The sequence below is a fragment of the Metopolophium dirhodum genome, chromosome 7 (assembly GCF_019925205.1).
Source record: "Metopolophium dirhodum isolate CAU chromosome 7, ASM1992520v1, whole genome shotgun sequence".
Taxonomy (NCBI): domain Eukaryota; kingdom Metazoa; phylum Arthropoda; class Insecta; order Hemiptera; family Aphididae; genus Metopolophium; species Metopolophium dirhodum.
The window spans coordinates 30,035,424-30,049,707 of record NC_083566.1 but is presented as its reverse complement, the minus strand read 5'-3'; the positions used below and the strand labels follow the sequence as shown (position 1 = coordinate 30,049,707).

The 14,284-nt window shown below is 33.8% G+C and overlaps 1 protein-coding gene across 2 annotated transcripts in view; it reads left to right on the top strand.

Annotated features, from left to right (window-relative positions):
- The first annotated feature begins 1,829 nt into the window (after window positions 1-1,829).
- Window positions 1,830-14,284, top strand: part of LOC132948277 (innexin shaking-B) — a 48,539-nt gene continuing 36,084 nt past the window's right edge. Inside the window, exons 1-2 of one of the 2 annotated variants that reach the window (XM_061018688.1) lie at window positions 1,830-2,034; window positions 11,732-12,419. In XM_061018688.1, coding sequence (XP_060874671.1) covers window positions 12,060-12,419 — 360 coding nt within the window. In that variant the 5' untranslated portion in view covers window positions 1,830-2,034; window positions 11,732-12,059. Of the gene's footprint in view, window positions 2,035-4,510; window positions 5,013-11,731; window positions 12,420-14,284 lie in introns of those variants that run through there. The other variant, XM_061018687.1, reaches the window with a different exon arrangement.

The following is a 14,284-nucleotide window of genomic DNA, read 5'->3' as shown; positions in this document are numbered from 1 at the left end:
TAAATATTGACTGCTATGATGCTGCTATGATGTAACACGAACTGACTGATTATTTGTTATTTGACCGAATATGGGTGATGCTCCACAGTAATCATAATAAATTAAGATAAAATAAAAACTGAATCGAAAAAAAAATTGACATTGTGTATGGAAAAACCCGATAAACCTTCTTAAATATTAAGAAAATAATTTATCTTTAGATAATATTTTGAATAGGCTAAATTGCAAGGCTGGGCATTAACGAGTTAAAAAGTTAAAGTTAAGTTAAAAAGTTAATTTTATTTTAACTTTTTAACTTAACTAGTTACTTTTGGCTTTTCATTAACTTAACTGCTAACTTATTAAATTTCTTTCTTAATTAACGTGAAATTAACGAATTAATTTTTCATTTTAAGAAGTAAGTTAAGTTAATTTATTTTGTTTTTAATTTTATAAGATTTCACTATTTCAATCTATTTCGTTTTCATGTCAAAAAATATGTATTGTAAATTGTTTAAAGTTAAAAATTTATATCATTCGAATCTTACTTATATGGAAATCTGTATAAAGTATTAACACTATATCCTATAATTTAGTTTTGGGTTGGAAAAAAATTAAGTACGTTAGCGTTGTATAAACAAATTAACTTTTTTTTAACTTAATAAAAAGTTAACAAAAAATGTGTATTAACTTTTAACTTTAAACTTTTTGTTATTGGTGCATATTAACTTAACTTAACTGAGTTAAAAAAAATCATTAACTTGCCCAGCTTTGCTAAATTGTATATCTATATTGAACAAATATGCATTAAAAACCAACAAAATGACCCAAAAATGAAAAAAACGTCAAAAAATGTAAACAAAATGTAAAAAAATGCAAAATAAAATTTGTAGCATTCAAACCCTGGTTACGTGAAACGAATTATGTACTTAAAAAGCATTGTGTATGATCTACCAAAAAAATATTCACTTTGCATTGAAATCCGGTCCCTAGTTATAACATTCTTGCAAATATAAAATGAACAAAATTTGATATGATTCACTATAACCTTCTATGGCGTAAACTTCCGAGTTTCAATATAAAATCTCAGCGGGGAACTGCAGTATAGATATACATATACACACTCAAGCTATATTATACTAAATTAGTCTATAACGAACTAATGAAGGATATTATTCCAAAAAAACTTATCCATATATATGGGCAGACTGAATAATATCCATACATTATACATATTACATATTTCGTATATAGGTAGGTAGGTTTAGTAGATAGTAAATAATTGTATGTATTCACAAATATTTTCACGTATAATAGAGCAGTCAAACTAAGAAAAAATATCTTTATATATTATAGGTTTAAAACATATTACTTGACTGGCATTACCGAATGGAAAATATTATGTAATGTTGAATCATTATACATTTGATAAGAATAATATAGGCTTGTCACTCTTTTTTTTTAAAAGAAACCTACCTAAAAATATATACAAAAAAAGTTTTTAATGCGGTGTTGGTTAATAAATACTTAGGTAATTACAAACATATATATTTAAGTTTTTCAATTAATTTATCAACCAAATTATACGTCGGTGATTGCCGATTGGTATTACTTACGATATAAAATTACCTATACATAATACATATGTATATCCCTTGGTGGTCGTGAATTGACTTATTGAGTGCGATTGATAAAAAAAAATTGATTTTATGATACCAATATATACGCTTGAAAAAATCTTTATATTATTTTTATAGAATATTATGTAACACTAAAAATGTTAGGCATATCTTTTTTTTTATGTTCCTATATATAATTATAAATATCAAACGTTTTTTCTAGATTTGATCATTCAACGGTTATGTGTATAATATGATCCTACGAAGAAAAAATATTTGAAAAATATTACCTACTCTTTACTGTCACCTGCAACTATACTGTACGGAATCGTCTATACTAACAGCGTGTTTCGTGATTTTGGCAAAGTGCTACCCGTACATGCGTAGGCGTTGAATTGGAAATCAGTTTTTCGAATAAATTAAAAAGAAATACCACGTAAGTACAACGTTGAATATTATAATAAACCTACAAAGTGTGGTTGTTTGAAAACGGGACCGTATATCGCAGGCCCGGATTAAGGGAGGGCAAGGGGGGCATGGTCCTGAGGCCCATTGATTTTGGGGGCCCATTTTTATCCCCAAAATATATTTTAATAATTATAAAATAAAATTGTTCTCAATTTTATACCTCGAAAAATTACTATAAATAATCAACTATGTTTGCCAACAATTTTGTTTATGTTTTTTTTTTTTTGAGCATTTTAGATTACTGATGTTTGATTTAACTATTTAAGTATATAAAAAGATAGTCATAAGAAAAAATTATTTAGCTCTTGTAAATTAGGTATTTCTGTTAAAAGTACTAATGCATATATTATACTAAACTTTAGAGGACCATAGTTAATAACCTAGCGAACCAAAATTGATCATTTCACATTTGACTGTCAAAATTTTCAGAAAAAAAGCTTTACCAGAATCCATCAAAAAATATAGTGGTTACTATTTAAAAAAATAAAGTCGATTTTATTTTTGGTATACAACTGCGTGTTTAAAAATGTTATAAAAAAATTTCCTGTTAAAAATAAAGAAACAATTTTTTTTGTTTAAACGAAATTCCATAACATCGATCTATAATTGTTAAAAAAATCCCGTGTACAATGACAATTATGTAAAATATTATACAATAATTTAAAGTCGTTAATATGTAATGATACAATTATTTTGAACTTAACGTTGAAAGGGGGCCCACTAAGTGTATGGTGTCCCGGGGCCCAATTAATCCTTAATTCGGGTTTGCGTATATGCTTTCCAAACTCCAGAGCGGTATGGACCGTGTGGTATACCTATGCAGTTTATACTATATAGGTGCAGAGGATGTGAGATAGTTAACCTTAACAACTTACCATAATTAAAGACTATAAGATACATTTTGGTCCACTTCAATCGTTTCATTTATGTTTGCATTTTAAGCATTATGTGAACACTAAACAGGACGTTACAGTGTTTTCCATGCCAAATTAAATAAAAATCAAACGTTAATTTATCACTTATCAAAATAAAAAAAACACAAGGGAAAGCTTTACGATTTTGTCTGAGAAATCGGCACAATGAGACGTATCCTAGTTTTTTAGTGGTGTAAAAAGTATAACGTGGTATGGTGGTATGGAGTTGTAAGTGGTGGAGACTACGAACATCCTACTTAAATAGGAATAAGTGTTTATCATTTTCGTTGGTGTCATAGTCAAATTATATATTTTTTTAAATATCACATCGAGCATTAATTAAGTGTAAATAATGAATGGATGGTAGGAAAATGTTGTGGCAGAACAAAATTCACTTGGATCCTGCGTGTTCACTCACATCGTCTTTTGACTTTCATTTGTTAACAGTTCTCGGCTCAAAAATGCATCTCAGTACAAAGTGTATATTGGTGTACGTTTAACTTTGACGATTTAGCAGAAACTTGTATGACATTGATAAGATACGTGTAAGTGTATAACGCATGTCCAAAATAATACTAATCAACTATATAATATAAAGGTTCAAATAAAACAATAAATTATAAACAAACAGAAGCGACCAACAAAGTATAATACAATTTTTACAACAATCACTAATCAGAATTATATAAACTAATATAGTACCTAGGTAATACATTTAAAGAAGTACCTGCAAATAATTGCAATTAAAACAAAATTATAGAAAACTTTATAGTAAATTTATAGATCTGCAAGTTTATCTTCACATGGAACGAACTATTGATATGTTTCAAAACAGACACTCAAATGATTAATTTATTATCAGAAGTCCAGAACTAATATTACATACCTATTATATACATATAAAATTTATATACACGTATAGTACGTCGAAATTCATACCAAACACACAATGGTTTAAAAAATGTTTTTTAGTATCTTGCAGCTTCAGTCTTCACATTCGACTCGAATGATTCGAAAAATCGCGATCGTTTCAGTACCTATAGAGAGATAGTGAGGAGAGAAAGAGAGAGAGAGAGACGAGAGAGAGAGAGAGAGAGACGAGAGTACATATTTTATGATAATATTATAACTTATTATTTATAAGTTATAACCATGTTTTTTTTCTATATATATTATTATAGTTAGGTAGGCACAAGCATCACACACGTCTTACACAAAACGAACTTGTAGGCGCTCCGGAGTGAGAGTCAATCGAATCGGTGAGACCGCAACACTCACACACGCACACTACCTCACAAACTCTATACCACACGCACTCACTCGAACTTACATTCGCTTACAGACCAACACACACACACACACACACACACACACTCGAACTTACACGCCGACACTAACACACACTGTCTGGCTGGCGAACGGGGCGAAGGGAAGGGCGATTTAAATATAGAACGCGTGTGTGGAGCGAATATCGCGTGCGTGTGTGGCGGGCGGCGGAGACGTGGTCGCGCTCAGGGGATTCCGTCTCCGTACTTAGGCGTCTGTGCGTACGTCTACAAGTCGTGCGAGTGCCACCGCCGTGTGTAGCCGACGACGACGACGCACAATAATAATATCATTAACAAGTAACATAATCACGCGAAACAATATTATAACTTCAGCAGTGTACGATAATATCATGTTATTATTATTATTAAGTATAATATTATTGTAAGTTATAATAATAATATATTATATTATTATACTTAAACGCTGGCGGATTCGATTCGGTTCGGTTTATCGCGCGAGGTCCGCGGTCGTCGCTAGCCGACACTTTTCGACAGCGATCATCGTCTTCAGCCGCCGACGCGTCATTTATATACACTATCATAACGTCCTGTAATACACCAGTGTGGGATTTGATAATCATATCATTCTTATCGGGGGTGTAAGAGCCCATACTCGGGGTTTCGCACATCGGAACCGGTTTCTGAGTAAAAACACAACCCCCGAAACGCGGATTTCTCGTCGCCGTATTACCTTACCGGAAAAAGTGAGTACCATCTATGTAATAAAATTATAGTCTTACCTTACCTAACAAATCCTATGACCTATTATACCCTACCTGATCGGTATCGAGCGCGGGTTTTAACGTCACTCGTCGTCTCGTCGCTATCACATCTGCACCGTTAAAAAAAGCAACTCGCGTTCCCACACGTCTGATAATAGTTTTTAACTATTGTAATACGCTACAATCTTGACATGGATTGACCCCTAAATATATTATACCTTAATAGTTATTATATTCAATACTCATATAAAGTTATAATAATAACATCATTACGAACCATCACCGTTTCGTTTTGTCCGACGAGATGAGAGATTTTCGCATTCGAAAAACTATGGATTGAATCTTAAATCTGTTGTCTGTTAGGTTAGGATTACATTTTGATTTTACATACACATATTTTCTATTTAAATAAAACAATTTTTTCATACCTAAGTCTCTGGTGTATGGAATGAACATTTCCGCGGTACAACCAAAGCAACGTTTAGTGAGATCATCACTAATCGGAAAGTCTTTTCACCACGTGGCACGGGTTTTCAAAAAACCTGATTCGAAAAAAATACCTATGTCTTACGTAAATATTAATTCTATTGATACCATTAATATACAACATTTTATAATCTAAACTGGTGATTGGTACTTTAAGTGCTGATTCAAATTATTTTACCAAACACGACATTAACCAACAACGTTTATTTAATTTATGTGAGAAGCAGTTTACAATTATTTATTTGTTGCGACACACTGGTTTGGAGGTGGGTTGTTCTGGCACCCGTAAGTTACCCGTAATTCATAATTTCTACTTTCTAACCAATTTCATCTTTTTGTACCAGATTTGTATTAATTTATACCCTTCTTAAAACAATGTATACCCTTTCCTTTTGACGTAAAATCGAATCTTAAGTTCAGGTTCTGTAATGATGTTGTCATGTAGGCACCCGGAACGTCCAGCAGACGACCAATCAATTTCGGGCAGATTTGATATTTTTTTACCCGATTTGTATCCCATTTGTACCATACAGTTTGTATACAAATCAAATATAAAAAAAATTAAATTAGTTGGAAATGATGACTGCAGGACGACTTTAACCTCTGGCTTAGGTTATTGACAATATTGCCACTTTAACTCTTGATTTAGTTAGTATACGTACTTACTATAGTTACTTATTAAATAAAAAATTATAAACCAGGAATGTGAAATAAATATTATTTATTTATTTTTGTTAACTTTACTGCTTATTATTTAAAAAATAATGTTTGATACAATATCTTTAGAAAATAGCTCAGACTATTTATATTTTACACATTTCTAAAATCAAAGGGCTCTGTGTTCCTATGTAAAAGTAAGGGTTTTATGCAAAAACATGTTGAATTTGAAAATCAGGTATTAGTGTATTAAAATTAACTAAAAAACGAAAGCTACCACTAAAAATAATTCATGTTCTGTATGTTTTTTCTTTAAAAACTAACATGCTGTTTTTTTGATTAGTAAAAGAGCGCACGTTAAACAAGTCATTTTTTTCGAAGTATACTTACTAAATAATAAATATTACCAATTATACCACCTACTAGTGACAGTATACACACAGTAGTTATTTCTACAAGTTTATGTTTATTTTGAATCTGATAAAAATAAATATAATATACACTAGGATTATTTACTGGAGTTTTTAAATATAGGTTTTTTACTCTCGTGTTTCGACATCAACGATAATAAATTATTCGATAATATTATACTGAGCCCGAAAATCGTGAAGATTAGTTTGTATCTTTACTAATTATAGTCTATTACGAAAACTTTTTACGAAATATTAGTGCGTGTCACATCAGTTTTTATTATAATGGGTTATGTTGTTTTTACAGCTAAAATCTAAAGCATTCCTTTAATTTGGTCAAATGATAGATGTAAAAAAGTGTATTGTATGCCATTAATCTTGAACTATGCCAAAAATAATAATTTAGTGCAATTTTATACAATGCGATAACTACACTACAGGTCAGAAAAATGTCACAGATAATTGGTAGTTGGTCAACATTCGAAAAAAATAACAATAATCTGTCTAGATTGTCACTTAAATCATTTTATTTTATAGTCTAAAGGAAAAGAACACGGAAATGTGACACGATCCAAGTTAGTAGTACCTAGTATTCTGTGTAATTTACAATTAAATATGTGTAAAATATTACCTATATCGTTTCGATTTTATTAATTAATAATATTATGTTGAATAATGAATACTGATCAATGTACCTAGGCCTATGCCATATGACAGCGGTTCTCAATATTTTTATATCCAAGTTCTACCTAAAGACTAAAGGTACACATTTTAAACATTTTCGCGTACTCTACCATTTTGAACTAATAACCTTTTTTGGTTGTCTATTAAAAAATGTATACGTTATTTTACATGTACAAGAACCTTTTATTAAGAACTAGATTATTAACTATAAAATTATAAATAAAAAAATCGTAAACTATAACCTTTGTAATTGATACTAAAAATAAAAGAAAAGAAGAAAAAAAATTATGAAAATATAAATATTTAATGCTCAAATGTAAAATGAAATAGGTAGGTTAGGTAGGTACCTACAGTTATTATTTTTTTTTTATTATAATTATTATGGTTTTAATCCTTAAATGAGATGATTGGTATTGTTTTGAATGAACGAGGACATCAATATCAGGGTTCATGTTGGGAAATTTAAATAAAAAATAAACATAGAAATAAATTGAACGTATTGTTTGACATTTTGTATAACTTTGCTCAGTAGCGTGTGTGAAAAAAGGGGAAAAACGTTTTTGCATGCAGAACACTCGAGTAAATATTCCTTATGAGTTGAGGCCACGAGACATTTAGTACTGGTAAAATGCATTATAAGTGGAACGTAAAAATCTTATTAGAAGATAACTAAGAGATAATGGATCACAATAACGTAACAAAACTAGAGACGACTATAACTCTGGTGAACTCCAGATAAGAACTGAGAATGTAGAAAATGATTTAACCTTTTTTTTTAAACCCTTTCTATGTTCAATTTATTTCTATATTTATTTTTTTGTGTATTAATATAGTGGAAACGTGTATTTTTTGCACAGATATGTCGATGACACAAAATAGGAATTAGAAGCTATAGACAAAACCGATATTCAACGGTTATAATGATATATTTTTTTTTTATAAAGCAAGATTTCTTTTACATACCTTAGATTGAGAAACCCTGAACTATAATCTATATCATAATATGATACTGACGGTTTTCTCAATCGACTATGACCAATGTATAATAAAATGTTAAATAGATTTGGTGCGGGAAATAAGTTTATCTGTAATTGTTTTTGAATCGTGTTTTCAACGGAATGAATAATAAAACGAATTACTTTTTAGTTTATGTTTATACAAATTACCTCATCAGTAGTGCCCGGATTTAAATGTTTTAAAAATCTTAAAAAAGCTTTAAATATAGCTAAAAAATTCCCTTAAAAATTGTTAGATAAAATTATTTTTTTAATTCAATGAATTATTTGTTACCTCCTTAATTTATTTACAATAATAGCTTAAAATAATTTACTTAACATATTTATATTAAAAAAAAATTTGATCAATGATTTGATGCGGCGGCGTATTATAGAACGATTGACAATTTGTATAGAAAAATCCGAAAATTCATTACACCATCAAGAAAATAAATTAATAAATTATCTTTTGATAATATTATAAATTTTTAAATTTAAAGAAGTAAGTTGTTTAATCTACAAATATGCATTAAAACTAACCAAATTACTGAAAATTGCAAAATAAAGTTTTTATTGTTGAAGTATCTTTTTCATGAAACAAAATTTGTTGGTACATGGAAACAATTATCTTAAATCACCCAAAAGATGCATTCTGCATTGAAATCCCGGCGCCGGGCCTTACTCATAACTCATAAGCAATAATTTTTGAACAATATGCGTTTCAAAAACATACTTACCTACAATGCGTTTAATCAGTTATTTTACAGATAAAAACTTGTGTGTCAACAACTAAATTTATCGACCACGTTTCAATAATAAAAGTGCATCTTCCTTAAACATCAGACAGAGCACGATGATAATACCACTCTAGCACTCTGTAAGTGTTATAGGTCGTATATATTTTATACTTGCGTATGGTGATTTTTTAGAAGCGTTTCAATTTAGGCCGCTATAGTGGAGTAAAATAACCCCGACGGTGAGTACACTTCTGAAACCGTAACCAGAATACTGGTAGATGGTATAACGATAGCCGCAACACACGCGCTTGCAATATGCTATTATTGAATGAACGAATATACAATAATGTCTCGTCGAGGACCTTAGTCGATTAATTTACGTTTCCGTTTTAATACGTACAGTGGCGTGAAAACAGAAATAAACGCTTTCGTGCCGGTATATAATAATAATATTATAGCTGTATCTATGCGGTACATAAAGTCAGTCGGCGGTTGCGTTTACCGATTTTTTTATTTACTCGACGGCGTTGGCGGTGCGCACTTGTTAAAAGGTTTACGATAAACACCGCCATAATGCATATTATCTAATAATGATCGAAAAAAAAAATAGGACGAATACCTATCGGTTGTATCAGGCCCATCGTTATTAGGCGATTCGTAAATCGAGAACGGTTTACCGAACGATAATAATATTATTATGTTCAGAAAGACATAGTTTAGATCGCGGGGCGAGATTGTGAGACGGTTGCCAACAGCGGTTTTGATCCGACTCTACCAGGGTACGCCATAATAGTGTTACTTGTCCCTCAGCGTCGAATCAGCTTGTTAAAATTATTTTACGGCGACAATAATAATAACAAAATAATTACCGTCGTTTAGAGACGCGCTGCTATATTATATAGAAGCTGGCAATAATATTAATAAATACATAAACCGTATAAAGAATCTGTGAACGACACGCGTTGTACATAATTATTATCATCACGTGCGTATTATAGAGGTTGATTTATAATATTATTCTGTGTCTCGTATACTCTCTGTGCCGCATAATCCGAAACCAGATCCGAGTCGGTCACCCCTCGCCGGCTAAACTCGTCCGTCGGGTGACGATAAAAATGGCTTCGTCTTAACGTTTTTCTTTATTTCTCTTTTTACGACCTGGGGGACGAGGAATATTGTATTCTTAGGGTCCCGGCCTTTTGGCGGCGGCAGCGGCGGTGAGCAGACAGTCGTCATTACACTGTGCATATACGTCTATTACACGACCGCATATTATGTGTATGCGATAATAATAATAATAGTAATCATATTAATACAAAATATATCTTAACCCTGTTAGCGGTTACACACACACACACATATATATATATACATAAACATCCGAAAGACGTTGTCGTCTTATGCGTATTTATTATTATTATTATTATTATTATCGTCTTATCCGTCGTCGTCGTCGTCGTTATACTTTTTTACTCGTTGATAATCGTGTCGCGTGAGTCACGTGTACTTATAGCCTATAGGTGGTACGTACCTCCCCAGACCGGGTATGTCTTCACTTTACACGAGCTTATATATTATGATTCTTGTATACATATTACTATATTAATTAAAATACGCGTACACGTCAAAATGTACATACGGCGTGTATTATATATTATAATATATACGCTACCGATTACCATAATAATAATTATCGTAAGAAGTTTTTATTATTTTTCAAAGTCTTCTTCGTCTGCCGCAACGGCCGATTTCAAGGAACCTATACCCACATAATATAATAATTCGTCTAATTGGAAACGCGCACACGGACGGATTACGAAACACCGCGCGCAATTTTAAATCGGCCGCGCATAATAATATTGTTATTAACGGTCGTCCGCGGCTGGTTTAGAACCGATCGTGGCGGCACGCTGTGAGGAAATTCGCGGGTTTTGTGCAAGCATATTATTATTCTTCTTCTTCGACTTAAATGACGTAAGCTGAAATACGAGTGCGTATATTATCATATAATAATAATATCGTGCGGCATGTCGGGCCCGCGCAAACAAAATATATTATTCGTTTCCTTCGACATGTTATACGTCGTCGTCGCGGCGCCACCAATCGCGTTCGTGTATATTAAATATTACCACACGCGTTAGGCGAACACGGCTGAGTATTTGGGTCTCCGGATCGGACGTGTTATTATATCGTATCGGAAACACAATATCCACCGCGTGTAGGCATCATATAATAATATCATCATGACACGCGAACATCGATCACGAGACGTAGGTACGTTTTCTTAGGGTTACGCAAACTCGTCGTCGTATCGTATGTAAACGATACCTTAATAGTATGTCGTTGAAGCGTTGAACGCGTGCAATATTTGAACGAACTACTTTTTGCACTTTATTGCAGTCTTAGCGTGGCCGGGAATCGGGATAGGGTAGGGTAGCTCCACACTGCAATTTATTCAAATTTAAATCAAAGTATACGCTACTGGCGAGATCGGTCCCGTGATCATTTGTGGGGCGGTCGGTTTAAACGGCCACCTCATAGTGAATATTATTCCCTCGATCCGTTTTTAACACGTGGTTTGTTGAGTATAGGTTGTTACTCGTTCTTGATGCGTCTTTCTTGCGTTTTATAAAAAAATGGTTCTAATATTTTTTTCACAATTTTTCTCTCGTAGACAAGACACGTCATTGTATAATATAAATTCTAATGACGTGCCGGCGTTTCGTTCGCAGGTGTCTGGCGGAGGAACGACAAGAAGGAGCGGCACTGTGCCGCAGGCCGGAGGACGACGACGACCGCCGCGGCAGCGACAGCGACAGCGATAGCAGCACCGCTGTCGCCATCATCACCACCACCTCCACCACCACCAACAACAACAACAACAGCAGCACCGCGGTGGCCACTATGATGTCGGCCGCGGGTGCGGTCGGCGGCGGCCGTCTGCTGGTCGTCGTCGACGTGGACGGCGCCGACAGCGACAGCTGACAGCCCGGACGATTGCGACCGTTGCGGGAATGCGGCGGTGCTTACGGATGGGGTGTCCCGCCGGCACGGTACGCCATGCTTGACGTGTTCCGGGGCCTGAAGAGCCTGGTGAAAATCAGCCACGTGCACATCGACTCGCCCGTGTTCCGGCTCCACTACAGCCTGACCGTGATGCTGTTGTCCGCGTTCAGCCTGATCGTCACCACCCGGCAGTACGTCGGCAACCCGATTGACTGCGTGCACACCAAGGACATACCCGAGGACGTGCTCAACACGTACTGTTGGATACACTCGACGTACACCATCAAGGAGGCGTTCAAGAAGAAGGTGGGCGTCGCCGTCCCGTACCCAGGCGTGGACAACACCCGCGGCAAGGCGGACGACCGAAAAACGTACGGCTACTACCAGTGGGTGTGCTTCTGCCTCTTCTTCCAGGTAAGGTCGTAAGGACACCACCGCGTGGCTGCATGCTGCACATTTCCTCCCCGAGTCACCTTTCGATTTATGTTATTATACAGAATGATATTAGTTTGTTAGTTGGCACTTGCTCAACAGCACTTCATAAATGATATGCTAGGTATTAAAGGTAAGGTATCATACCATAACATTTTTGTTTCGGCAAAAATAAATAATTCCCTAGTGGGCTCTCTGCTCTTGCATAATATTATAGATCTTCAGCAGCGTATGTTGTCGATCCATCTCGTCGTGCTGCAGAGTATATAGCAGCTATGTGGGTAATTCCTGTTGCACTCAGCCTCGCAGCCAGGTTTTTTTTTATATTTAAATATAACACGTGGGCCGTAGCTAGGGGGCTTTACACACTATAGACATTAAAATCATCAATATCCATATTAATTATATCAAATATGAAATAGAACCAATAACCATTTACGATAACATATTTTGTAGAAATCTTAATCGTATTATTCCATATGCCCATATTATGGTACATATATTTTTTGCATAAATATGGCCAATGGACCCCCCCCATTTTGTTTTGCTGCACTATACGATGTTCTTCTCCAATGAAGTTCCTTTTCCGTTTTGCTAGGACCGTTGTCCTTGTCTGCGGTATGTTTATTTATTTTCAAATTAATTTACCATACTAACCCAATTAATATGGTATTAGATTCTGAGCGGAGCGAGGAAGCTAGTGGTTTTACAATGGTGTTTATTTTTTTATTAATTTATTAATTTTTTATCCTGTATACAAAAGTTCTATCAGAAAGAGTTCTTCGATTTCAACACATAGTATCTAATCTTTTAGCAAATTGGACCAAGATGGTACTTTAGAGAGGTCATTTTTCGATTTTCTCAATAGTTATTTAATACCACGGGAAAAACTACTGACAAATTACGAAAAACCGCTTACAATAGGATTTTAATTTCTGACGCTTTGTTTTCACCATAGAAATGAATAAAAAATGAATATTATAATATTAATTCAACATACAGGCTATAATAAATAATAACAATATAAAAAATCCAGACTGACAAACCGTCTCCGCTCAGAATCGTTTTTCTTATACATTGATATTATTTTATTGAATTCAAGTTTAATACATTGACCCACTTGTAACCTAATGTACAGCAGAGCGACAGCGACATCCACTTACCCGCTTTTTATATTTTTATATTAATATTAATATTTTATACAAGCATAAAATTAGATGAATTACTTTTTATGCTGTAATTCTAATAAATTCCGATACTATTTTGTTATAGGTATAAGGTATACACATATACATATAACATATGTTATGTGAGGGGTGGGTGGGTGAGAAAGTAATGAGGATTTGACTAAAATCTGATTTGGGCGATACAATCGTCCCCCAAAACGTTCTCCAGTCGTGCTGCTAAATTAAAGTATTATATAGATATTTATATCGGAGTAGAGGTTTGCACACCGTGGGAATATTAATGGAGACGTTTGAAAATCACGTAATCGGACGTCATCGTACAAACAATTATCTGGAATTCGGGCTACAGTATTGATGACCGAAAGTGTTTTTCTTTCTCCTATGGCCATCGCAGCCGGTCTTACTAGTTTATTTGCAGTTTTCTCACGGAAGGGCGCTGCAGTAACACCTTGTGACGGTTTCTGCAGGTGACCGATGGGAGATAGAAAACTATTTCCGCTTAGGAGCTCATATTATTAAACAGTAATCGTTGATCGATGATAATGTTGGAAGACACTTATATAGTGAAACGCGTTTCCTTCTGTCCGTTTGATAATAATCACTATGCGATTTGTCATACCACTGTCACCGCATTGCGTTATTTCCCTGTAAATGGAAAAA